This window comes from Lacerta agilis, chromosome 12 (genome assembly GCF_009819535.1).
Source record: "Lacerta agilis isolate rLacAgi1 chromosome 12, rLacAgi1.pri, whole genome shotgun sequence".
Taxonomy (NCBI): Eukaryota; Metazoa; Chordata; class Lepidosauria; order Squamata; family Lacertidae; genus Lacerta; species Lacerta agilis.
Window position 1 is genome coordinate 48,616,627 of NC_046323.1, and position 27,430 is coordinate 48,644,056.

Sequence of the window (27,430 nt, forward strand, 5' to 3'; positions counted from 1 at the left end):
CAGCAAGGGGAAGGCGCCACTTAGCTGGGGCTGCCTGGCTGGGGGGGGGGGTGGTAGTGGTGGTGGAGTGAAGGTGGACGGATGAGTCCTATGGGTGGAGCAGGGGATGTGCTTGCTATTTTGTACTCATCTCAAAAATCCCGCCCAAAGGTGCATTTTGAGGGGGTTTCCCCTTGAAATGTTAATGCAGAGCCATCAGGGAGTGGCGGGCTGGAGTGTGTGCTCAAGACTTTCCCCTGCCCTCATATCACTGGCAGAGGAAGAGGGGTGTGGTGGGTGTGACATTGCCACCCCCCGCCCCCTGGGATGCTCGCCCCGCCCCCCGGGTGCACAGCATGTGCACACTCTGGGTGCCGGAGCAGCTAGCTCTGCCTCTGCCTCATATTCCCCCCCTGCAAAGGCACCCATGGACTAGGTTTTCTTTAATTTTCTCCCCCTGCCATTAGGCACTGAAAATTGAAGCTGAGGGGCATTGGGGCGAGGAGATAACTGGGGAGTACAGAAGAGATGAAGCACCCCTCCCTCCTGTTGATTCACCCCCTTGAGTGTCCCCCATCCCAGTAAACACATTTATAGGACCACATGTTCCCATGTCCTTGCAAGCTAAACTGCCAGGGAGCATGTTTTAAGTGCCGGTTCTTAGAGAGGTGCCAAACATGCGCCTGGGCCACGCCGCTTCGCACTGCAAGTGAAGAGAGGGCTCACATCACCGAAACACTTCTCCATGGAGTGATGCTTGTGTTGCCATCCTCAGAGAAGAGAGAGAGAGAAAGAGAGAGAGAGAGAGAGAGAGAGAGAGAGAGAGAGAGAGAGCCAGCACTTGCCACTGGCAAGCAGGCTTCTGGGGACGTTGCCAGCCGTTCCCCCCACATTTTCCGTCTTAACTCTTCAGCCATGAAAACGAGGAATGTGCCAATGTTTTCAAATGCACCGGATACCGATGTCCTCGGTGAGCAGAAGACAGACAGTCCTGTCTTAGTGCTGGCACTGTGACTTGAGTTACGTTGCCTTCTGGCTTTTCTCTCTGTTGCTGTCCTGAATTCCTTGCCGCGGCTGTCAAATTTCATCACCTGGCACACAGCTCCCTCACCTTCCCCTGCCCCGAACTTAGCGAGGGGCCTTGGGCCAGCTGCTGCCCCCGCAATGGTGCAGGTACCAGGTGTTGATAGCAATGGGCACTTGCTAAGACCCACACCCCAGCAGGGGGCACCCCACAACCCTGCTCTCCTCCTTTTTTGCCACTGTTCCGCTATTCTCTCTGAGTGGTCAGGAAATTGCAAGAAAGTTGAGAGAGAGAGCAGTGGAGAGGAACCTCCAACTTGTGGGCCTGGTTAGCCCCACTGGTCCTCCCCATTTGGTCTGCAAATCTGCTTCCGTCCTGCCACGCCAACCTTTGCTACATCTGATGGCGTCAGTTACGAGTACATGGGTGGGACAGGTAAAGGCGAGGCTGAAAAGCTGTGGGAGCACCAAGGATCAGCTGTGGAAGCGCTGGGGATGAGGAGATTGTCGTGGCTTGCAAAAGTTGCATCGTATTCCACTTGCCTTGCGCTCTGACCACAGATTCATGGAAATCTTAAGAGTTGGAAGGGACCCCGGGGGGTCCTCTAGTCCAACCCCCTGCAATGCAGGACTCTCATCTAAAGCATCCATGACAGATGGCCACCCAACCTCTGCTTAGAAACCTCCGAGGAAGGAGACTCCACAGCTTCCCGAAGGAGATTGTTCACAGCCGGTCATCCAAATGAATAGACTGCAGCAATAGAAGAAAACTAAATCAAAACTAACCGAGGACCAGCACTGCCCAGGAAGATTGTTCCATAATTTGGCACTTCTTATAGCGGAGCGCCCTTTTTCTGATGTGGGACCGTTGGTCCCCGTTCCCTGTTCTTGTGTCATTTTGCATGCCTTCCAGTCGGCGGTTCTTTTTGATCACCTGACATGTTTCAGGGTTCCCTGTCATATGCTCCCTTTCTGCTGGTCAGTGAGGAACTTGTGTTCCTGATAAAGCACTTACTACAAAAGGCTTCCTGAGCTCTGCCCTGAAAAGAGCTGTTGGGGCAGAGACTTGGAGATTAGCGCAGGAGGTCCTGCTTGTTCTCAGAGGCGATTATTGGAAGGTTTGTTCCGTTCAAACCTGACCCTGATTCCACTTTTACAAGTAGGGATGGGTGGTTCTGTCAGTTTCGGTTCTTTCAGTTTCAAATTTTGCAAGTCTTCAGTTCTCCGCATTTCTGCAACAATTTGTGGGTTGCTTATTTTATTTTAATCCTCATGAAAAATTTCCCAGCGTTGTAGAGCACATTTCTCCTGATGTGCAAATGTTTGTATGGAGTTTTGCTAAGCAGTTTCCCCCACATATAGTGCATTTTGTGTGTGTTATTTTCACCAACACACGCATTTTCAGGCACACTTTCTCTACACATTACTTGGCTGAAAAACTGTGATGCAGAATCCAGAGAACTGCAGATTTTGAAGTATGGGCAGGGCCGTCTCATCCATAGGGGCTAGTGGCGCACCGCGCCAGGGTGCCGCCCCCCAGGGGCGCCCCCGCGAGCCCGCCGGCATACCGGGCGCCCCCCAACCCGCCTCCGTCCCCACTGGCGGCCGGGCGCTCGCGCTCTGGCAGCACAATCGCTGCCGCCCATGCCGCTCCCGGGTGGGCTGCGAGCTGGCCACCCTCACCTCCCATCCCGGGAGCACTGGAAGGGCGCGCAGAGCCCCACGCCTCTCCAGCGCCACGCCCCTCATCCCCTGCTCGCCCACCCCCCCTCCCGAGGGACGGCAAGTGCGGGAGGCAGCACGCCGGGGGCGCCCGAGGGATCGCCGCGCCACGGCGGCCGATCTCCCTAAGACGGCCCTGAGTATGGGTTTCAGTCCACAGGTCATTTCAGAAAGTTCAGATTTGGTAGGTTCGCTTTTAAAATACAAATGGAGTCAAATTCCTCCCCCCCTTACAGTTTGGGCCTTGATTGAGCTTGTTGCTCAAATAGCACACCTGCCCTTTTAGGGAAGCTTTTTGCTTTTGGGGGTGGGGGTGGATCCCAAGAGCTAGGATTAATCAAATTTCTGCCCAAGATCCTTCGTAAACAGGACTGAGTGAACAGCAGCTGTCTTCTCCAATGAATTCTGATTATTACTATTATTTTGGGAGGACTTGGAGGTTGAGCATCGTTCCACCGATGCTTTAACAAACAAGGTTTCTTATTGTTTAAGCCACACATACGGGACTGTCTGAAGGAACATCCTGCCATCCATTTTTGTTTACAGAACTCGAGAGAAAGGGGTTTCCTGAAGTACAAATGTTTTTGGAGATCGAGCAGAGGGGGAAGTGACTCTTCCGTACATCAGTGTGGTCTTCCCTTGTTAGTTCATCCTTCTGGACTGCTGCTGAGGGAGAAGAACACAGGGCTGTAGATTTTCCAGTCACTGAAGGCAGATGTTGTCTTTAAGCCACCTGATGGACGGACAACAGTAGAGCCAGCAGGACAAGGCCTGGAGCAGGATTTGAATGGTTTTGGGTGAAATGGTGCTAGCTCAGTAGTAGAACACATAGCTGCACACATAAAACCCCTGGATTTGGCAACTGGCATATCTGGTTACAAACCTAGACAGCATCTTAAAAAGCAAAGACATCACCTTGCCGACAAAGGTCCATATAGTTAAAGCTATGGTTTTCCCAGTAGTAGTGTACGGAAGTGAGAGCTGGACCATAAAGAAGGTTGATCGCCGAAGAATTGATGTTTTTGAATTATGGTGCTGGAGGAGACTCTTGAGAGTCCCATGGACTGCAAGAAGATCAAACCTATCCATTCTGAAGGAAATCGGCCCTGAGTGCTCACTGGAAGGACAGATCCTGAAGCTGAGGCTCCAGTACTTTGGCCACCTCATGAGAAGGGAAGATTCCCTGGAAAAGACCCTGATGTTGGGAAAGATGGAGGGCACAAGGAGAAGGGGACGACAGCGGATGAGATGGTTGGACAGTCTTCTCGAAGCTACTAACATGAGTTTGGCCAAACTGCGGGAGGCAGTGAAGGATAGGTGTGCCTGGCGTGCTCTGGTCCATGGGGTCACGAAGAGTCGGACACGACTGAACAACAACAACAAATATCTGGTTAAAACAAAAATTGTGTAGAAGGGTGAGGAAAGATCTCTGTTGCCCACGAGAGGAGGCAAGGTAGCTCAGTGATCTGACCTGTTGCCCATATGTCATGGATGCTTTAGATGAGATCCCTGCATTGAGGGGGGGATAGACTAAATGACTGTTGGAGGTCCCATCCAACTCGACGGTTCTATGATTCTATGTCCTGGTATAAGGCTACTCTTGATACCCTCACAAGCTCTTGTGCTTTCTAGGTTTTTTATCTCCACGGATATTGCGTGTGTGAGGGAGAGGGAGACAGAGACCTGTTTCGTGCATTTGGAGAAGCCATAAACCAAGAGCTTATTGTGCGCAAGCGAAATTGCTGCCACTTTGCTCCAACACATCCCTCCTGGCTCACGCTGGAGAGAAGCAGTCGTCCGCAATCATCTCCTAAGGCTCTTCTTCATGTGCCCCCTCCACAAGAGGTTCGGAGAGTGGCAATATGAGAACAGGGCCTTTTCTGTGGTGGCTCCCCATTTGTGGAATGCTCTCCCCAGGGAGGCTCACCTGGTGCCTTCGTTATACACCTTTAGGCACCCGGCAAAAATGGTTCTCTGTAACCAGGCCTTGGGTTGATTGACCATTCTGTGGCCTTTTAAATGTGTTTTTTTGGGGTGTGTGTGTGTGACTTGTTTGTTTGTGAGGGAGTGGGGAAATATAGTGAGGGAGTGGGGAGGGGTATTACTCAGAAGGACCCCTTGCCTTTCCCTGTAAGACCAAATTGCAGTCGTTAACAGTAGTCTACAGGTTTTCCACACCTATCAGCTGATCACCCATTCCCACCATCCTTCTGAGTAATACCCCTCCCCACTCCCTCACTATATTTAAGGGTCTGGTGACTTCCGTTTCAGTGTATCTGAAGAAGTGTGCATGCACACGAAAGCTCATACCAAGAATAAACTTAGCTGGTCTCTAAGGTGCTACTGGAAGGAATTTTTTATTTTGTTTTGTTTTGACTATGTATTTTCTGTTCTCCTTTTGCATTTCTGTGTTGTGAACCACCCTGAGATCTACGGGTGGTGGGCAGTATACGAATGAAATCAATCAACCAACAAACCACAAGCCCTGGCTAAGTGTTACGGCAGAACCAGGGATCGTGTTATGTTTTGCTCATGACAAACCTCAGTCTGTAGCCAAGGCTTGCTGACTTGTGGTTCCTTCGGAGCAAAACAAACTACCACCTGGTTTTGTCATAATGGTAAGTCAGGGATCGTGACTTGTTTCTCCCCAGCGTGAGCAGCGACAAAAAAAAGAGCCCAATTCAGCACGTTCACAGTAAAGCATTAACTAAGGGGCTGGTGGCAGATTTCAGGGGTCCTGCAGCACAGTTCTGCCCCCCACAACATGCACCAGTGCAGCTGAACTCCTGCTGACACGACCACCACATCAGCCACACCTTCCATTGTCCTCCTTCCCACATTTTAGCAGAGGGGAGGTTCTGCTGCTTCTTTTAAATGGGATTCATGCACTGCTCTCATCCGCAGTGGCTGCCTGCCATCTTAATATACCCAGAATGCAACGCACCAGTCCAGAGATTTGTGAAGACTTCCTGGCTGCTGGGGCAATGCCTCAAATGGTATACAATGCCATTATACCTGAAGGAGCATCTCCACCCCCATCATTCTGCCCGGACACTTGAGGTCCATGCCGAGGGTCTCCTGGCCGTTCCCTCCCTGTGAGAAGTGAGGTTACAGGGAACCAGGCAGAGGGCCTTCTCGGTAGTGGCACCTGCCCTGTGGAACGCCCTCCCATCAGATGTCAAGGAAATAAACGACGATATGACTTTTAGAAGACATCTGAAGGCAGCCCTGTTTAGGGAAGCTTTTAATGTTTAATAGATTGTTGTATTTTAACATTCTGTTGGAAGCTGCCTAGAGTGGCTGGGGAAACCCAGCCAGATGGGCGGGGTACAAATTATTAATAATAATAATAATAATAATGGTGCACGACCACCGCCGACAGGAGCCAAGCTTAGCTCCTGTTGAGAAGTGGCCCTGCTGCCCACCCATGGCTAAAATGTCACCTGGGAGCCCTGCAAAGAGGGACATTAAGATGGCACAGCAAAGCTAGAATGACCAGGCATGGGGACTCTTGGGCACAGCCGAAAGCCTTTGACTTCTGGCATCCAGGCTACTGCGGCCTGTGAACTGGTTCAGTGTTTCCATACATAAAGGAAACATTTAGATTTGCAGCTTTTTTTCTGCTGCTTCAGACTGGTGATGATCTTTCCCTTGGGTGGGGAACCCCAGGGAAATGGAATGGCAGCTCCTTACCACCGACAATTACAGGACCACACTGCCCCATTCTGGTAACTTGAGGGAAGGGGATTCCCAGCTCAACCAGGGTAATTCTCCTTCCATTCCATGGTAGTAGGAGCTCCTCTTCTCAAACAAAAACATCGGGGGGGGGGGGGAGGAAGGGGAGCATTTTCCTATTTTTTCCGCCAAGCACCTCGTCACAATTTTCCGAGAAACCTACAGGTATAGATTTCCTTTTTAAAAAACCCAGCAACAACTGTTTTTATTGATACTTAGCAAAAGATGTACAAAAGTTCAGACCCAGTTCAAAGTATCTTTTTTTTATAATATGCCAGAATAAAAATCATAATCTAAAAAGGAACAGGGGCAAAAAGAAGAAAAAGTGGGACGGGGGGGGGGGAAGTAGGGAGAGAAAAAGAGAAAGGAAATGAAATGGAAAATATATATATCAGCTGAATATAGTACAGTACTCACTCATTAACACCCAACTATTCTATTTTTTCTATAAGCTAATGTTTTTTTCAGTCTTCAAATCCAAATGGTACGAGTTCATTTTCTCTCACACACAAAAAGTCCACAAGAAGTTTCTAGCCCTTAATAAATGTCAATAATAATTTTTCTCTAATTAAACCCGTTAATTTTGCCATCTCAAATAAGTCCAGTAGTTTTATCAGCCATTCCTCCATCTTTCCATCTTTGTGCGTACAACATTCACCACTGTAATCATATCCTGGAATAATCTTCCACAGTTCTTTTCCAGTTGTGCATCCATTAACCCTAAAAGAAAAAAAAAGTTCTGGCTTCAATTGGATATTACCCTTTAAAATCTGCAGAACAAAATAAAAAATTCCTTCCAGTATCAATGTATGTATTTGTACCCAATTATTTATTTTTTTAGCCTTTCTACATGTATAGATTTCGCAGTCTGCCACTCTTGCACTTACGACTGATTTTTTTTAAAAAAAATGTACTGAAGCGTCACTGTCTGAAAATACAAACACATTTGCAACTATATAAATTATGTGAAGTGTTCTCATTTAAACACACTTATCTCTCTGCGCATACTTGGTTCTCGTTGTAGACTTCCTTTCCGCTCTAATCATAAAAGATTCTTGCCGTAGCTTGTTTTACACATGTGGGAATCTCGGATCGCTCATTCTTGAATTAGCCTGTGCTCCGGTCTTCTAACCCAATTGCACATATTGAGAAGAAATTGCAATTTTTAAGTGCTGTGGTATGTAACTCAAGGGCCTTGGAGAGGTCTAGAAGGGGAAAGCCTCGTGTTTCACAAGACTAAATCTGTTTCCTGTCTTCTGCAGACGAAGAGGAGGCGCTCAACTCTATTATGAAAGATCTCGCAGCCTTGGGCAAATGCGGAGGCCTCTTGGACACCAACCGGAACAAAAACCATGTCTATTCTAACAAACAGGTGAGTTGAGTTGCAGGGAACACCTTCCTACAGGGCTCAAACGTTGTGCTTCCTCAAACACCGGAGTCTAGTCCATTAGGATGAATGGGGCACTTCCCCATCAACCTTAATCTGACCCTCAGCTAGTCACCGCCTTCCTGCCTTTCTGCTTGCAACAGGTGGTATTCAATGATGTTTTACTCTAGAGTAGACCCATTGAAACTAATGAACTCCCTGTAGGCTCCCTCCTTCATTTTAGTCCTAGTCTCACCTTGGTAAAACTCAGCTTGGAGGAAGATCCCGGTGGTGAGACCAGAGTTAGTTGGCTTTCTTTAAATTAAATTTATTTATTTGTTTTTTCAGATTAAATTTTACAGTCACATGTCCAGCATACAACATAAAAACGAGATTCCAAGGAATCTCCTGGACTTCCCTCATCCCCTTTATGGGTCCCGTTATTAATCGTTTCCTCCTGCATCTTTTATAATAATCCAAATCTTTTATCTCTCCATTGTATCCAAAATCCGCCATTAAACTACAAGTGATATTCCAATCCTACTAACGATTTCAACTGTTTACAATGGTTTTAAGATAAGTTTTAAGTTTCCCCCATTCCTTATTAAAATGTTGGTAGAGAGAGCCAGTGTGGTGTAGTGGTTAAGAGCGGTAGGCTCATAATCTGGGGAACCGGGTTCGCGTCTCCGCTCCTCCACCTGCAGCTGCTGGGTGACCTTGGGCTAGTCACACTTCTCTGAAGTCTCTCAGCCCCACTCACCTCACAGAGTGTTTGTTGTGGGGGAGGAAGGGAAAGCAGAATGTTAGACGTTTTGAGACTCCTTCGGGTAGTGATAAAGCGGGATATCAAATCCAAACTCCTCCTCTTCTTCTCTTCTTCCTGATCTCTGATTCTACCGGTCATTTTAGCCATTTCGGCATAGTCCATCAACTTGATCTGCCATTCTTCTCTGGTAGGGACTTTATCTTCTTTCCATCACTGGCACCAACAGTAGGTGGAGCCAGACCCAACGACAAGCAGAGCCAACTAACTCTGGTCTCCCAGAGAGACCAGAGTCAGTTATCTCCACTTGTCGTTGGGTCTGGCTCCACCTACTGTCGGTCTTCCCCACACCACAGTGATGCACACCTGCTTGATAGAAGCTCAAAATGCATCTGTCCATGTCCACGCACATCCTCCAGGGTGTCACTAGCTCCGACGGCTGCTGAAAAGGATCCAAGATGTTCAGCAAACCCGTGGGCTCCTTAACAGGTGCAGTGATGTCTGATGACCCAGTGAGACTTTGTTGGCTTGTGAGGGTGGGGGTGGGTTAACATTTTATGAAAGGTGACGGGTGAAGGCAGGAGACCATCCTGGAATGGTCTGAAGAACAGCTTGAAAGTCGGTATTTGTTCAACGTGTGGTGTAGTGGTTAAGAGCAAGTGGACTTGTAATCTGGTGAACCGGGTTTGCGTCTCCGCTCCTCCACATGCAGTTCCTGGGTGACCTTGGGCTAGTCACACTTCTCTGAAGTCTCTCAGCCCCACTCACCTCACAGAGTGTTTGTGGTGGGGGAGGAAGGGAAAAGGAGATTGTTAGCCGCTTTGAGACTCCTTAGGATAGTGATAAAGCGGGATATCAAATCCAAACGCTTCTTCTTCTTCTTCTTTTGCAAAAGCTGCACATTCCTTGTCTTCATTTTTCACATGTTCCACACACACCGGGTATTTTCTCAGATTATCTGGCCACCCCTCTTTCCAAACTCTCTGTACCATCCCCTCCTTCCCTCTCCCCTCCTTGTACCAACCATTGATTTGTGGGAGACCTGTAGCAAAGGTTCACCGTGAAACTGCCTTGGACTTTTTAGCAACTGATGGTTGCAGCAGGTGTCAACAGGTGAATGTGGAAATAAGCCGCCTCACCTTCTGACATCTGTGCTGTGTGTGCATGTATGTGTGTATATAATAGGCAAGGAGGAGGTGAGCTGCTTAGCCATTTCTTTCCTTGCCGTTCTCCAATTGAGATAGCTCTCCTCCCTTGCCATCTTATCTTTCCTCTGTGGGATTTTGATTGTGCATCGACCATCCCATGGGGCAGAAAAGCCACCTGGGCAGGGGCGGAATTCATTTAGAGTAGAGAAATGTTAAGCAGTGAAAAAAGGTGAGGCACCCACACACACTTATCAGCTTCCAATAGCTCCCTCGCAAAGTGGCATTTGAAAAAAGGACTACCAGAAAATGTGCTTCCGTGTAACATAGTTCGGTCCTGTGTCCATTACCCAACATTCTGTCTGCATTGCGGACAGCCTGTAATATTCTGGAAAAAGTGTCCATTTCAACACAGTGGCAGGGGATGGCACAGATGGTTTTGCCCATCTCCGGCTTTCTGCTACCCATAATGCCTCTCACGCCTTGGCCAGATTGCCCTTCTGCTACCCATAATGCCTCTCATGCCTTGGCCAGATTGCCCTTCTGTTACCCATAATGCCTCTCATGCCTTGGCCAGATTGCCCTTCTGCTACCCATAATGCCTCTCATGCCTTGGCCAGATTGCCCTTCTGCTACCCATAATGCCTCTCATGCCTTGGCCAGATTGCCCTTCTGTTACCCATAATGCCTCTCATGCCTTGGCCAGATTGCCTTTCTGTTACCCATAATGCCTCTCACGCCTTGGCCAGATTGCCCTTCTGCTACCCATAATGCACCACACCCTCTGTCCAGAATGCCCTCTTCTCCTCTTTATATCTGCGCTCATCTGTGCACAGAAAACATTCGGTTCCTCTCTGCGAGTTTCCGAACAGCCCGCTGCAACTTTTAACTGCGTACTCTGTGTTTTATTATAAACAGCAGCTATTTCTTCAGGGAATGCTGCATGAGATCATGATTCACCTCATTCAGAGACGCTTTGTTATTACTTTATTTTCTCTCTCTCTCTCCCCAGTTTTTTCCAACTGCTCTCATAATCTAAACCAGCCAGCTTGGCTCTTTCCACACCCCCTTCCAAAGCTGTAATGAAAGCTGAGCAGAAATTCGCTAGATCCTTGTGTGCGCATATATATATATATATATATATATATATATATATATATATCACACATCGAATGTAAACATACATCAAAACAGTGGTCACCATGGTTTTTTCCTCCCTTGGGATGAGGCCATCTTCTTCCTGCCCTCGTTTTCTAAAAGACAGGATTACATACCAGCGATTCCACTGCTAATGCAGCCGTCAGTCTTGCTCCCTCCCCCCTTTCTTTAGGTTAGCTTGCGAAGGATGGAACTATCAAGGACAATTCGTCATGAGGGCTATACATCCCCTCCAAGTTTGGAGGCAGAGTTGCTGGGGAAGAACATCGCACAAAGCCCTTTCCCTGTAATCAACTGGCTGACCGCTTTGGAAAATGGGATGCATGACTTTGCCCTGATCAAACAGGACGTTTCTCACGTTCTAATGGGCTGCCTTCCTTTTATTGCTATTCCCAGAAGTCATAGACTTGTAGATTTGGAAGGGACACCGGGGGGTCATCTCATCTAACCCCCTGCAATGCAGGAATCTCTGCTAGATCATACGTGATAGGTGGCCATTCAACATCTGCTTAAAAACCTCCAAGGAAGGAGAGTCCACAACTTCCCTGGGGAGTCTGTTCCACTGTCGAACAGCTCTTACTGTCAGAAAGTTATGCCTGTGGCTAGCTCAGTTGGTCAGAGTGTGGTGCTGATAACACCAAAGTCACAGGTTCGATCCCCATACGGGCCACCTGCATATTCCTGTATTGCTTGGGGTTGGGCTAGATGACTCTTGGGGTCCCTTCCAACTCTACAGTTCTATGTAACTTGAAGCCATTGATTTGGGTCCTACCCTCTGGAGCAGGGGGGAAAAAAAGCTTGCTCCATCCTCTGTCTGAAAGCCCTTTTGATATTTGAAGATGCCTATCCTATCTCCTCTCATTCTCCTGTTTTCCAATCTTAACATCTCCAGCTCCTTCAACCGTTCCTCATAAGGCTTGGCTTCCAGACCCTTGATCACCAGAACTGGACACAGTATCCCTGCTGTGGTCTGACCAAGACAGAACAGAACAGCGCTATGGCTTCCCTTGATTAGGAAACTAGACTTTGGATCATGCAGCCTAGAGTAGCGTTAGCCATTTTTTTTTGCTACTCCATCACTGTTGACATGGGTGGAATGTGTCCTTGAAATCAGGTAACGCCTCTTGCCTGCCAGGATGGAGAATATAAAGGGGAGCATGAGGACGTGTTGGAAGTTAGGTAGAGTATGAAGGTCAATTTGCCTTTGTTGCTGCATTGATCTTTGCTCTAGGGCAGGCATTTCCAACAGGTAGATCGCAGACGTCTACGGTAGATCACTGGTAGATCATTGGCTCCCCCCAAAGAAGCTGAACAACTGTAGCTCCCCTAAAAAAGCTCAACATTTTACCCCCTCCCTGAAAAAGCCCAACAACTTTGACCTGAAACCCCCCAGATAACTGCCAGTTTTTAACTCTGTGAGTCGATCGCAGTCTCTTGGGAGTTGGCCGCCCCTGCTCTAGGGCTTGGGGGGTTTTTTGTGGGGGGTGGGGGGTGGGAGCAGGATCGTGGGGGGCAGCCATTCCCTCCACCCCAAAGAATGCTCCAGAAATGATGCTGAATTGTGATTTAGGGCCGTGCCGCAGTTAGGGCGCCACCTAAGTTCTTCGCTGATTAAAAACCAATTTCTGACTAATTAATCTATTTAACAGGTGAGGAATTAGGGTAAACAAAGAAACGAGTCAAGGAGTATTATTTGAATTTCCTTTTTCTCCAGCCACGAAAGATGCAGGTCCTTTTTCTGCGTCTCTCTGCTTCTCTGTTTGTTGGGGGGGGGGTATTTGTCTGTGTCCCCCCTCCTATGAAAGTGAGTTAGGAGGCCAGCTTAGCTCCTCCCACAGTTTCCTCCTGAGGCAATGGGCTCACGGCATCCTAGGCCAGCCCGTTGAGTGATGGAAAGCTAGCTTCCACTGGTACCCTACCCTTGGCACACTTCCGAGAAGCCCTGGCCAACGCCCGAGTCTTTCAGAGCTTCTCCAAGAAGTAGCTGTCCTTGCCCGGCGATGGGATTTCATCACATGTTAACAAGATGTCCTGGCCTGGGGGTGACCTGCCTGGGCACATTTCCCATGGCAAGGCCCTCCACAAGCTTGCCACAAACCCTGCCTTTGCTTCCAGATGCCACCAGCGGGAAGGAAGGAGGCAGCTGGCCAGGAGTTTCTGGCTAAGAAAGTGACCCTATACCAGGGGGAGAGGGATCTTGTACTTTGCTCCTTCCTGATGGATGAGTTTGATGCAATGGGAGAGAAAACAGCACAGGGGTGAGAACTCAGAAGATCCAGGTTCAGTTGTTGCTGCACCCAGATAAAATGTGTGTGTGTGTGTGCGCGCGCTTTTGGAACAGGGGGACACATTTATTTATTTTATTTATTTATTACATTTATATGCCACCTCTATCTTCCAAGGATCTCAAGGTGGTGTACATGGTTCTCCTCCTCCCCAGTTCATCCTTGCAACAACCCTGTGAGGTAGGGCCACAGAAGAAGAGTTTGGATTTGATATCCCGCTTTATCACTACCCGAAGGAGTCTCAAAGCGCCTAACATTCTCCTTTCCCTTCCTCCCCCACAACAAACACTCTGTGAGGTGAGTGGGGCTGAGAGACTTCAAAGAAGTGTGACTAGCCCAACGTCACCCAGCAGCTGCATGTGGAGGAGCGGAGGCGCGAACCCGGTTCACCAGATTACGAGTCTACTGCTCTTAACCGCTACACCACACTGGCTAAGAGGCGGCTACAGTCCCAACGTCACCCAATGAGCTTCGTGGATGAGTGGGGGATTTGAATCCTGCTCTCCCAGGTCCTAGTCTGATGCTTTAACCGCGACGCCACACTGGCCGTCTTTATGGGGAACTTTTCAGGGGCCACGTGGCAATGGTGAATGGGGTTCAGGGCCGTCCCATCCCATTTCACAGCTTGAGACAAAATGGGACGGTGCTGCCACATTCCCTCCCCGCTCCCGCCGTCAAAGTCAGCTGTGGCAGTGGCTTCCAGCAAGATCTCAGGGAGCCCTTGCATTGCCACATGGTATTCCGCTGCCCGAGGTGGCTGCTTCAGTGAGCCGGCCCTAGAATCATAGAATCATAGAGTTGGAAGAGACCACAAGGGCCATCCAGTCCAACCCCCTGCCTGCCAAGCAGGAAACACCATCAAAGCATTCCTGACAGATGGCTGTCAATACCTTAAAGACCTCCAAAGGAGGAGACTCCACCACACTCCTTGGTAGCAAATTCCACTGTCAAACAGCTCTCACTGTCAGGAAGTTCTTCCTAATGTTTAGGTGGAATCTTCTTTCTTGTAGTTTGAATCCATTGCTCCATGTCCGCTTCTCTGGAGCAGCAGAAAACAACCTTTCTCCCTCCTCTAGATGACATCCTTTGATATATTTGAACATGGCTATCATATCACCCCTTAACCTTCTCTTCTCCAGGCTAAACATACCCAGCTCCCTAAGCCGTTCCTCATAAGGCATCGTTTCCAGGCCTTTGACCATTTGCCCTGGTGGGGTCAAAGGCCAAGGTGGCCAGATCAATGGGTGCGACTTCATACGTCCAGCCACATAAAAGTTGGACGTCTCTACATACAAAAACACTTATTCCCATCCTCACGTTTACCCTGCGAAGGGTACAGAATCCATCCGTTTCAAATGAAGCTGATCTTTGGGCCTCTTTCTCTCATATAGTTGTTTTCTTAGCGAGCAACACTTGGGTGCAGGGGAAGCCGGAGCCCTGCAAATATTTTCTTCCCTTCCCCCCCCCCGCCCCTTTCTTCTGCATCTGGCTCTCTCGCATTTCTCTCCTCGCCAGCCAAGTGCTGTTATGTGAGAGGCGACTGGTGTGTTTTATTTGGCCCTCAGCCAGAGGAGGTCACTGTTGTTGTTATTGTTTCATTCCGGAGAAAAAGGATGCAGTCATTATTTCCCCCCTCTTCTGGGGCTCTTCTGGGGCTGTTTTAAACAAGTGCTCTGGCGATTTCCAGCAACACGTTGTTCCTAAACAGAGTTGTTCTGGTCAGCAGAAACGGCGTCGAGTCTTGCGGGCGGGGCTGGCGGCTCAGAGCTCTCTTGCTCAGCGAAGCAAACGGCGCTCATTGCATAAAACCTCAGATTTCTGCACCTGGTATGTCTTCCAGGACATACAATTTGCATGGGGAGGCCTGTAGCTCAGAGGTAGAGCATCTGCCTTGCATCCAGGAGGTCTCGGGTTCAATCCCCGGCGTCTCCAGGTAGGACTGAGAGAGACTCCTGCCTGAAACCCTGGAGAGCTGCTGCCAGTCAGTGAAAACAATACTGAGCTAGATGGAGCCATGGTCTGACTCAGCACAATGCAACATCTTCTGTTGCACCTTTCATGTTTTGCAGCCAGGATCAAGGAGGCCTTGTGACTCATGAGCAGAGAGATGGGGAGGGAACCACCTAGATACGAGTTTTTGTGTGTGTGTGTGTGTGATGTTGTTGTTATTATTATTTGAATTTATTATACCGCCCTATACCTGGGGATCTCAGGGCGGATCACAGAATAAAATCAAGATACACTCGTACCTTGGATCCCAAATGCCTTGCGAGTTGAATGTCTTGGCTCCTGAACACCGCAAACCCAAAAGTGAGTGTTCCGGTTTGCAAACGTTCTTTGGAACCTGCAGGAGCTTCCTTCCACCAATCGGAAGGTGCACCTTGGTTTCTGAACTTTTTGGAAGTCAAAGGGACTTTCAGAACAGATTCCATTCAACTTCTGAGGTACCACTGTATAAAACCACAAAATAATTAATTGAAATAAAAACAACAACCCAGTAGCCCGCCCCCAACAAAAAAACACACTTCAAAAGGGTATAGCATGTAAATCAGATCAACCGAAAGGTAAAGGTAAAGGTACCCCTGACCATAAGGTCCAGTTGTGGATGACTCTGGGGTTGTGCGCTCATCTCGCTCTATAGGCTAAGGGAGCTGGCGTTTGTCCGCAGACAGCTTCCGGGTCATGTGGCCACCATGACTAAGCCGCTTCTGGCGAACCAGAGCAGCGTGCGGAAACACCGTTTACCTTCCCGCCGGAGTGGTACCTATTTATCTACCTGCACTTGACGTGCTTTCGAACTGCTAGGTTGGCAGGAGCTGGGACTGAACAATGGGAGCTCACCCTATCACGGGGATTCGAACCGCCGACCTTCTGATCGGCAAGCCCTAGGCTCTGTGGTTTAGGCCGCAGTGCCACCCGCGTCTCCCAAAGGCCTGGTTAAAAAGGAACGTTTTTTTCCTGGTGCCTAAAGGTATATAATGAAGGCGCCAGGCGAACTTCCTTGGAGAGAGCATTCCACAGACGGGGAGCCACTGCAGAGAAGGCCCTGTTCTCGTGTTGCCACCCTTCTTGTAGGTTTTTTTCTTTTTAAAAGTTGTATCAGTTACCAAAATGTCACAAAATAGTGGCAGTTTTCAAGTTCCTCAACACCCTGATGAAGTGTAGGATGGGAGCATGGAAACTGCCAACTGCGCTCTGGGCAAAGTACAAATAAAAGATAAGGAGCGTTTTCAGGAAGAGACGTCATCCCTCTCTCCCATCTAACAATTCTTCTTATTTGATAGAAAGCAATGTGTGGCTGATCTTTTCAAGCCCTGCTTTATCCAGGGTAGGGAATACCTTTTTTTTCCATCCAGAAAATAAAGGAAGGGAGGAGAGAGATGAGGCTGTAATTTATTTTCGCATTTTATTTTATTTTTGTTAATCTATTAATAGCGAGGCCTTCCAACCAATGAGCTTTGCTGCTCGGTGTCAGACCACAAGGAATGTGTACGCTTGCTAGGGATGTGGGGAAAATTCAGTCCCCTTCATATTGTAAGGTGAACCTACCAAATCCATACTTTCTGAAGCATCACGGAAACCAAAACCCAGCCACTGCTTCGAAATTTGCAGTGCATTTCACTAGCCACGAAAATGCACATTTACTAGGGTAATTGCTTGTAAAACACTTAGAAGTTTTGCCACAATCAAGGAATATATGCGTTTTCTTAAATAATATGAAATACAGGTGAAACTCGAAAAATTAGAATATCTTGGAAAGGTTCATTTCTTTCAGTAATTCAACTTAAAAGGTGAAATATATGAGATAGACTCATGACATGTAAAGCGAGATGTGTCAAGCCTTTATTTGTTATAATTGTGATGATTATGGCGTACAGCTGATGAGAACCTCAAATTAACAATCTCAATTTTGGGGTTTTCATAAGCTGTGCGCCATAATCATCACAATTATAACAAGCAAAGGCTTGACATATCTCATTTTGCATGTCATGAGTCTATCTCATATATCAAACTCCAGTAGCTAATGAAAACAATTGCTTACATAAATGGACTTTTCCACGATATTCTAATTTTTCGAGTTTCACCTGTATGCATAAACACATGTGGATTAAAAAAAAAAAACCGTAAAAAGTTGCATTACATCAAGGGAAATTGCTGTGCAAAAAAATGTGTATTAGGAGAAATTGCAAGGGGGGTGGAATTGCGTATTAGAAGAAATTTGCTCTAAAATGCTGGTGAATTTTCATGAGGACTTAAAAAAACAGTATTGCAAACTGATGCAGACATGTGGAGAACTGAACTGAATTTAAGTCTAGAAAAAATCAGAAACCAAGAGAAGCCGAAATTGACACATACCCAACTGCCTGTGCCTATGAAGTGGAGGGACAAAACCCCAGGACTGCAGGACTGCACCTCTAGGGTGTGTTGGGAAGCCAGGATTTCGTCCGCGATCCATTTGTAGTATGTAAACTTTCCACTCGTATTAAGTCCCGGGAATCGTTCGCAGAAGCATTCTCACCTCTGGGAAGCAGAACAGGCAAACTAGCCAAGTTTCCCTGTGCCCCTATGGCATCATCCAGGCCTTCCCAACGTCCATCCCTTAAGGCTTACAAACTTTGGCCACCTGCTCCATCTAGAACTCTAGAACTCTTTTCTGGAAGCCCAGCAAAGAGATCTCTTGTCCAGAATGGGCCTGTACCACTTGCGACCTGTCACGACAGACACAGCCAACTGCCCTTGTTCGGCTGGCATTACTGCCGCTTGGCACCTCCTCCTGCAACCTCTGCCAGGGCCCAGATCTCCAGCAAAGTACCCTTCTGGTATGGAGTGTTGGTGTGAGCTGCAGTTGTTGAGGAAGCTACAAAGCCCATCATCTCTAGACATTGGCTGCACTACCTGGATCTGATGGGGGGTTGGACTCAAACAACACCTAGAGCAGTTTTCTTCTGTGTTGGGCCTCTAGGTTTTCTTGGACTGCGGCTCCCTTCATCCCTAACCATTGGCCATTCTGGCAGAGGCTGATGGGAGTTGGAGTCAAGGGGCCAGAGGTTCCTCATCCCTGCTTCAGAGAATGTTCAAAGTGTTTGGTGTACTTTATCCTTCTTGGAGCTTCTTAGCAACCCTTCAGGGCAGCTTGCTGTTATTCCCCCCACTTTGCAGATGGAGGGGAGGCAGACTGAGGCTGAGGTCGGCTCACTTAAGACCATCTAATGAGAGCACCGTAAAGTGGAGATTTGGGTCATAGGATCATAGAATCCTAGAATCCTAGAGTTGGAAGAGACCACAAGGGCCATCCAGTCCAACCCCCTGCCAAGCAGGAAACACCATCAAATCATTCCTGACAGGTGGCTGTCAAGCCTCCGCTTAAAGACCTCCAAAGAAGGAGACTCCACCACACTCCTTGGCAGCAAATTCCGCTGTCGAACAGCTCTGTTGAACAGGGTCTGGGGCTTCCAGATTTGTGTAGCCCAGGGTTGTTGTTTTTTGCCACTATGCTGCATCGGCTCTTTATCTAATGGGTTTCTTATCTCTTTTTCTTCCTCAGTTGCGGAATGCCAGGATCAAATTTGACCACGATGGAGAGAAAAGGTACCATCCCTGTCTACATGAAGACTGATGTGTGTCACTGTGCTTCGTTAAATCATATAAAGCCCAGAGTCATTCTCCCTTCCGTTAATTGTTTCACACATATAGAGAGAAACTGCCCGACCTTCAGGATCCTTAAAAACCAAAAGGAGTAACCCGTTACTAACAATATGCTAATTTGTTTAAAACTCATTTGAGTTTAATTTAGTTGCATGCAATTTTGTTATGTGTATTTGCTTTTCAGAACTGGTGGTTTCATCTATATTTTCATAATTGGATCCCGTCGACTTGTTTTTAAAGTCTGTTGATTATTATTCTTTAGACATTTCCATAAATGTTTTGTATTAATTTATATAAACCACTTAGAGGTCGCTGGGTTGTTGTTTTCATTAACCTGTATATAAATCTTGTCGAATATCCATTAAGAACTGAGTGCAGCTTTTCTCAACCGTTAATGACACCTACCAAAGCTCTCCTTGCACCTAACTTTTAACTAATCAATTAATTTGGTTGTAAGTCGCTTTGGGTTGCCCTGGGCAAAATAAAGAGCCACCAACAAATTTAATTATTATTAATAATAACAATAGAAATAGAAATTAACTACTTAATTAACTCTTGCTCTTATGGAAGGCACAGGAATCTTATTCTGTTTTGACGTAACTGAAATATACTCAGAGTCCTGTAGTGGTTTGATGTTCTTTATTGCAGCTTGTAAAACAGTGAACAGTGACTGAAACTTTCCCCAAAAACATCTGCTATATATACACAATGGGCCCCGCCTGATTGGTTAATTACGGGCTGCTCCTGTAGGCCAATCAGGTTGCGGATTCACTTCATCCAGGAGCCTGATTGGCTGCTCCTGCAGGCCAATCCAGTTGCTGATTCACTTCATCCAGGAGCCTGATTGGCTGCTGCTGTAGGCCAATCAGTTCAGTACATAACAGTAACCCAGCATTGGGGCAGCACGGTTTCCATTGAGAATCCACCTGGTGTCAGGCTCCCTGTAAACCTTCTAGCTTTGCCTTCTGCCCAGGGAGATTTTTATGTCTCCAAAATGGGGGTAGAGAGGGGTTATGAGAGGACCTTGTAAGCTTCAGTAACAGGGCTTGACTGGGGGAGGTCAGGTCACAATTCTGGGCAGTCTTCAGTAACCTGGATTCTAATTCCACTGCCCACTTAATTTGCTGTCATTTGTAAGCATGCACAATAACAGCATTGACGTGAGTTTCCTGGAAAAAAAATCCAATGCAGATAACAGCCACAACTGTTATTTATTTTTACTTATTTGGTGAAATTTATATACAGACTGATGGTAAAACAAAAAACAACAACAACAACCTCAATGCGGTTTATTATTATTTCTTAATAAATGATAATGAAAATGAAATAAACAAACAAATACTGATACAAAAAGAAAAAAAATACATATAGCCCCTGTACTATAAACATAGACCCTACATACCCCTGTGACTTGCCTCCACCATGACTCGACTTCCTTTAGTTCAAATTTGAACATTGTCATTGCATTCTTTGGATAATACATCTCTTATAACCCTTTCCAATGGTTCTCACTTATACTTTACATACTTAATCCATAAGGTAAAGGTAAAGGGACCCCTGACCGTTAGGTCCAGTTGTGGACAACTCTGGGGTTGTGGCTCTCATCTCGCTTCACTGGCCGAGGAAGCCGGCATACAGCTTCCGGGTCATATGGCCAGCATGACTAAGCCGCTTCTGGCAAACCAGAGCAGTGCACGGAAACTCCGTTTACCTTCCCGCCAGAGTGGTACCTATTTATCTACTTGCACTTTGACGTGCTTTCGAACTGCTAGGTTGGCAGGAGCAGGGACCGAGCAACAGGAGCTCACCCCGTCGCAGGGATTCGAACCGCCGACCTTCTGATCGGCAAGCCGTAGGCTCTGTGGTTTAACCCACGGCGCCACCCGTGTCCCTACTTAATCCATGCATATCAACATATTCTTTTTAGAGCAGTGTTTTTCCGTATACTCCTCAAAACATTGCCAATCTAATCTTAATTTTTGATTTGTCTGAAGCCCTATGGCTGCTGTTAACTTTGCTGATTCAATGCATTTTTTAAAATACCACTACATTTACCTGTGTGCATTGCATTTATATACCACCTGCCCCCCAAGAGGCGATACATCATTCTCCCCCTCCCTATTTTATCCTTACAACAGGTTAGGCTGAGAGGCAGTGACCGGCTGAAGGTCACCCAGGGAGCTTCATGGCCGAGTGGGTTTTTGAACGTGCTGCCCCAAGTCCGAGCACAACACCCTAACCACAAATCACTCTGGCTCGCGTGTGCAAATTAGATCAATTTGCATAGATTAATTTGCATGAGAAATCCATCACTTTGCATTGATCTGACACAGCCTATATGTTTTATTTGTATTTAGTGAGCAAAGAGAAAAACTTTGAAAACCACCAGTCTTGCCTAATACAGCATGAGCAAATGGCATGCATTCATTAGCCTTATGCCAAGTCAGACCATTGTTCCATCTAGCGCAGTATTGTCTACACTGACTGGCAGCAGCTCTTCAGGATTTTGGACAGGGGATTGAATATTCTGCATGCAAAGGACATGCTCTGCCACTGAGCTATGGCTTTTCCATCCTTGTCCATGGCTACTTACAAACTGGGAAATTCCCCAAAGAAAAGTGGAAGCAAAGGAAGACTGTCCTGCTGCCCCACATTAATGAGCAGAGGCAGAGCGACACTTTAAATAACAAAGCGCCTTTTATTTCCCTGCAGGATTATGCAGTTCCAGAGGCCAGTTAAGTTCAAAGAAGTTCTGCAGAAAGCCATGGACGCGTTTGGGCAGATGATGGACTTGCAATACGCCAACAATGAGGTTGGTTTGCTTGCTTGCTTCTGTGTGTGTGTGTGTGTGCTTAAAACAATCTCCTCTCTGCAAGGTGGGTTACAGCAAACTAAGAAAATTTCCCTAGAGCTTGTTAGCTGGTTATTATTATTATTATTATTATTATTATTATTATTATATTGTATATGTATCTTGTTAGGGAGTGGGTGGAGCCGTGGTCTAAACCACTGAGAGCCAGTGTGGTGTCAGTGGTTAAAAGCGGTACACCTGTAATCTGGGGAACCGGGTTCGTGTCTCCACTCCTCCACATGCAGCTGCTGGGTGACCTTGGGCCAGTCACACTTCTCTGAAGTCTCTCAGCCCCACTCACCTCAAAGAGTGTTTGTTGTGGGGGAGGAAGGGAAAGGAGAATGTTAGCCGCTTGGAGACTCCTTCGGGTAGTGAAAAGCGGGATATCAAATCCAAACTCTTCTTCTTCTTCTTCTTCTTCTTCTTCTTCTTCTTCTTCTTCTTCTTCTTCGAGCCTCTTGGGCTTGCCGATCAGAAGGTCGGCGGTTTGAATCTGGCTAGTTCAGATGGCAACCTCGAGCTAGGATAAGAGCTTTGAGAACTTAAAGAAGAAAAGTCACTTGTCCAGGGACAATCCACATATACAGTATATCGGCCTATTATGTTTTTATATGCACCGGAAACTGCCCAGAGTGGTTCGGGAAGCCTATCTGGTGGGCTAGTAGTAGTAGTAGTAGTAGTAGTAGTAGTAGTAGTAGTAGTAATTCCAACCTCTCTTTCCTAATAGTGACTGCTCTTGCTCAGGCTGCACAGAGAAAGCCTTTTGGTTCCTGAAATTCATTCCAGTTGTGCTGATAAAATATCACTGATAGAATTCTACAGGATGGGATGCAGGTGGCTCTGTGGTCTAAACCACTGAGCCTCTTGGGCTTGCTGATCAGAAGGCCAGCAGTTCGAATCCCTGCGACGGGTTGAGCTCCCGTCGTTCTGTCCCAGCTCCTGACAACCTAGCAGTTCAAAAGCACGCCAGTGCAAGTAGATAAATAGGTACCACTGCAGCGGGAAGGTAAATGGTATTTCTGTGCGCTCTGGCTTCTGTTATGGTGTCCCGTTGCACCAGAAGCGGTTTAGTCATGATGGCCACATGACCCAGAAAACAGTCTGCGGAGAAACGCTGGCTCCCTCGGCCTGAAAGCGAGATGAGCGCCACAACCCCATAGTTGCCTTTGACTGGACTTTACTGCCCAGGGGTCCTTTACCTTTTACCTTTTACCTTTTGTATCTTGTTAAGTATAAATTAAGAACTGGGTGCAAGGGCAGCTTTTCTCAGCCATTTATGACACTTACTGAAGCTGTCCTTGCACCTAACATTTAATGGGTCTATTAATTTGGTTGTAAGTTGCTTGGGGTAAGATAAAGAGCGACTAACAAATTTAATGAACAATAATTATAAACTGCTTATTTAACCCTTGCTCTTATGGAAGCTACAGGAGCCATATTCTGCTTTGATGTAGCCGAGCACCAGGGCAGCACAACCTCTTGGCTTGGCTTTCTGCCTGGGGAGATGCTTGCAAATACCACCTGAACAGGAGACCCTTTCTGCACAATTTAGGAATTGGGCATTTAGCGTTGTGGCACCTTCCCCTTAAATATTAGACAAGTTCCAGCTCTGCTGTCCTTTCAGCACCTACTAAATACCTTCCAACAAACCCAGATGGGCAAGATATAAATATAACAACAACAACAACAACAACAACATAAATAATGATAATTTTACACCCTTGTAGATAGATGATTATATATATATTTATATATATCTTGATAGATGATAGATAGATTAGATAGATAGACAGATAGGTAGGTAGATAGATAGATAGTTACTTTATTGTCATTGTACGTAGTACAACGAAATTGAATGCCACCCCACATTTACAACCACATATACGCATTTACACATTTACAACCACACATACACATACATACCATCCATCATGACACCCCAAAGATCGTATCATTTGGTTACAGCATTTAAAATAGTTATAGCTCTTGGATAAAAACTGTTTTTTATTCTGTTTGTTCTTGATTTAATTGTTCCGTATCTCTTGCCCGAGCTATAGGCGCCAGGCAAAAACATTCCTCTTCTCCCAGGCTTTTGGCTCATTAAACTTACCTGGCCTTTTAAATTGTGGGTGTTACTGTTTTTCTTTGTTATTACGGTATGTATTTTTGTGTCTTTCTATTGTGAACTGCCCTGGGAATCTTCAGGTGAAGGGCGGTAATAGAAATTTTATTACCTCGACTTACGAATTACTCGACATACGAATTTTTCGACTTACGAATGAAAAAAGTGCCCACACGCCTACGAATTTTTCGACATCCGAAGGACATCCGTTGGCGGTTTTAGATGGGGTTTACTCGACTTACAAATTTTAGATGTGGTTTACTCGACTTACAAATTTTTATGAATTTTTCGTTTCCAATGCATTCCTATGGGGAAATCGCTTTTTTCGACTTACGAATTTTTCGACCTACGAATGTGCATTCGGAACGGATTCAATTCGTAAGTCGAGGTACCCATGCAATAGTAATCATTACGTGGAGATCTCCCCCAGTTTGCCTCTGTGCTGGAATAGTCGATGGAGCTGGATCATCTAATCCAAATTGTTTCCAAGATGCTTTTATTATTTTCTCAGGTAGCCTCCCCACTCCCCAGCCAACCTCCCCCCCCCCCCCAGTTCAATGTAAATCTCGCTTGGAAACCTGCAGAACTCCCCGCAACCCGCTTTCTTCCTTACTCTCGGGCTGAAAAACGCGTGTTTTTGCAGTGGGAGCAGCATCACGTCAGCTAAACCACCTCCACCTCTCTCAATACATTTCGTCCGTCTTCTTCACCCTCACAGGCTCAAACCTTGAGAAGCTTAGCGAGGTGATGAATCAGCACGCGGCAAAGCGTGCCCCCCCTCTTTCCCCCCCCCACCACGGGTGCCTTGGCTCATTAACTTAGCTGTTCTGTTTTACCGGCTGTAAAAAAGCTTTGCTCCGTTTCCTGAGCCTGCAACCTGCCAACTCTCTCTCTCTGGTTTACATGTGTCTATATTTAGGTCCGTGTCTGGTAGGGAACGTTCATGTAAAGAGCAGCCTCATTGGCAGGCGAGGCAGAAAACCTCCTCGCTAGACACAAACAATTAGGCAAAAGGACCACAGGCAGAAGTTTTAAAACACGGTGTCTCTTTTTGGCATCTCGATAACCGGGCACGGGACCACATGGAACATTGGTGGAGAGGCACCTAAGTCTGTAGGACATTTTATTCCAAGCGGAGTCAGTTTATTTGGAAGGCCTGTGTAGGTTTGGGGGTGGAGGATGGGGGTGAGGTTAGGGGATTGCCAGGGAACTGCCCCAAAAGTTCAGGTCCAAATTCCAGGCTAGACTGATTGGGGTGCGGGGAAATTGTTCAAATACAAACTTGGAATGGGCGAATTATTCCCGTTGTTCACAAAACTAACTTCATGTTACTTTCACATATGCATATTCATAAGTCTGTTCTGTCCCATTTTGGCATTACCTGCGGATTTTGTTCTTAAAAAAAGAAATCCACACATAATTTGTGTTTTTTAAAAAATGCTTTATTACAAAACGTATGCTCAAAAACATACTTCATCTCCATGCACACAATTATAAACGCATTTTAAAGCATCGCAGCGCCCTTTTTTGAGCTGTTGTTCTGTTTCTTTATTAAATTTGCATACCGCTCTTGGTCCGAAAATCGCAGGGCGGTTCGCAACATTAAAATGCAAAATAAGAACACAAAATACATAATAAAAGTAAAACCAGAGGCAAAACAAGACCCCCCCTCCCACCGAACACATTTAAAAGGACATAGCATGTCAATCAGCCAAAGGCCTGGCTTCACATTCTGAACATTTATGAGGTCTCTCTTTAATTAAATTCCGATCCATGTATTAGTCTGGGAAGTGCAAAAGAGGACCTGATTCGAATCCCAGTCTCAGCACCAGAAATATAATTGGTTGGGCCGTTGGAGAGTCCCTTCTCAGTGGTTTTTATTACACTCTACAAATTTTTAGCTGCTCTCCCTTGCGTTTTTAAATTGTGTGTTAGTTTTGCCTCTTTGTGGACTGATCTGCTTTTAAATTATATTGTGAGCTGCCATCAGTGTTTATTTTAGACAGATGTACGTTTTCCTAAGAATAATAATAATAATCACGAATAAAATCTGCATCTCCTCGACCGGATAGCTGAAGCAGGCTATTTTCTGAATTGAAATTGGAGCAGCTTTTATATCCAAAATATGTACTCTTCTACCTTGCTCTCAGTCACTCGTCTGCACAAACCTGGAAGGAGACAAAACCCAGAGCAGGGAATCATGCAGAGACACAACGAGCAGCTTCCTTGGTGGTTAGGCACTCAGGGCTTGCAGGGAAACCTGTAATTATCTGATGAATTAAACAACCGATTTAATTCTCTGGGCATGCTAAGAGTTCTTTCCCAGCACATGACTGTGCCCTGCAGCCCACCGTTCAGAAGCACGCCTGTCTTGTTTTTAAACTGACTAACTACGCAAGAGCAGTTGGATGCTGCGTTTGCAATTTATGTGTTCCTCTCTTGGTGGAGAGCATCTGAAACTCAGATCCAAGTCTCCCGAATGTTTTATTTACTTTTTCCGCACAGGTCTTCCCTCCAGCGGAGCCAGCGGCGCTTCTGCACCTTCCCTTTCGCAGGCCGTTGTTTTGATAACTTTTATCCAATTCCTCTGGGGGCTGCTGTCTTGGAAGAAAAGGTCAAAGCCCCCAGATGTTCGGCTGCTATTTTCTGCCGGGGGGCCTCGGGTTGCTTTTGCTGTGCCCCGGGTCCAACTGCCCACCTCCCCGCCAGTTCCCAAGCCCCCGGCTGCTCTCTGGCTTCCTCTGTTTGCTCTTGTTTGTAACTCGGCTGCAACGACGGTGTTTGTTCAATCTTTTTCCAGCTCCTGATTCCCCTGAAATCCCAGGAAGACTTGGACCGGGCAGTGGAACACTTGGATCTGAGCCCTTCTCTGAAGAGCCTGAAAGTGTTTGTGAAAACGGCAAAGAAAACAAACGTGAGAGAGCGGCTGCGCTTTTCCCACCCCCCCTTCCTCCTTCCATTTGTGTACAAAGCAAAATGCGATGCTCTTGTCCCAGGGAGTCAAAACGCTCTTGCGTGTTTTAATGATGTATCACATGGCAAATGTGTCACGAGGGCACCCTCTTAGAACTGGCATCTGGTCGTTTCGGGGTTGTTGTTGTTGTTGTTGTTGTTTGTTCATCAGCTCTGCTTTGGGGTCCATTTTCCTCCACCCCACAGCCCTTGCACGACGCAGTTGCCGTCCTGTTAGCATCTAGTAGCCCTTAAGCAAAATCCAGCCTATTTGGGATTGGGGATAAGGAGATAAGTGTTCCCTTGCAGGATCAGACCAAGGATTCACCTAGACCAGGCACGTCCAACAGGTAGATCATGATCTACTAGTAGATCACCCGACGTCTGTGGTAGATCACTGGTTCCCCCCAAAGAAGCTCAACAACTCTGGTTCCCCTAAAAAATGCTCAACATTTTAGCCCTTCACCCCCCCCCAAAAAACAGGGATTTCCTCCCGCCTCAGAAAAGCTCAACAACTTTTACCTGAACCCCCCAAAACAGGGCATTCCTCCTCCCTAAAAAAAGGCTCAACAATTTTGATCTGTATCCCCAAAAAGGGGGGTAGATCACTGCCAGTTTTGGGAGATGGCCACCCCTGACCTAGTCCGAGGTGGGAATGGTTGTGGTGGGGACTTTTTCAGCCT

At 46.9% G+C, this 27,430-nt stretch overlaps 1 protein-coding gene across 1 annotated transcript in view; it reads left to right on the forward strand.

The window, feature by feature from the left end:
• The window catches only part of LOC117055790 (mitogen-activated protein kinase kinase kinase 3-like), a 55,972-nt gene that overhangs the window by 5,132 nt on the left and 23,410 nt on the right, over nt 1-27,430 (forward strand). The window contains exons 2-5 of the mRNA XM_033165617.1: nt 7,722-7,831; nt 18,722-18,765; nt 21,535-21,634; nt 26,596-26,709. Of these exons, the coding sequence (XP_033021508.1) occupies nt 7,722-7,831; nt 18,722-18,765; nt 21,535-21,634; nt 26,596-26,709 (368 nt within the window). The remainder of the gene's footprint in view (nt 1-7,721; nt 7,832-18,721; nt 18,766-21,534; nt 21,635-26,595; nt 26,710-27,430) is intronic.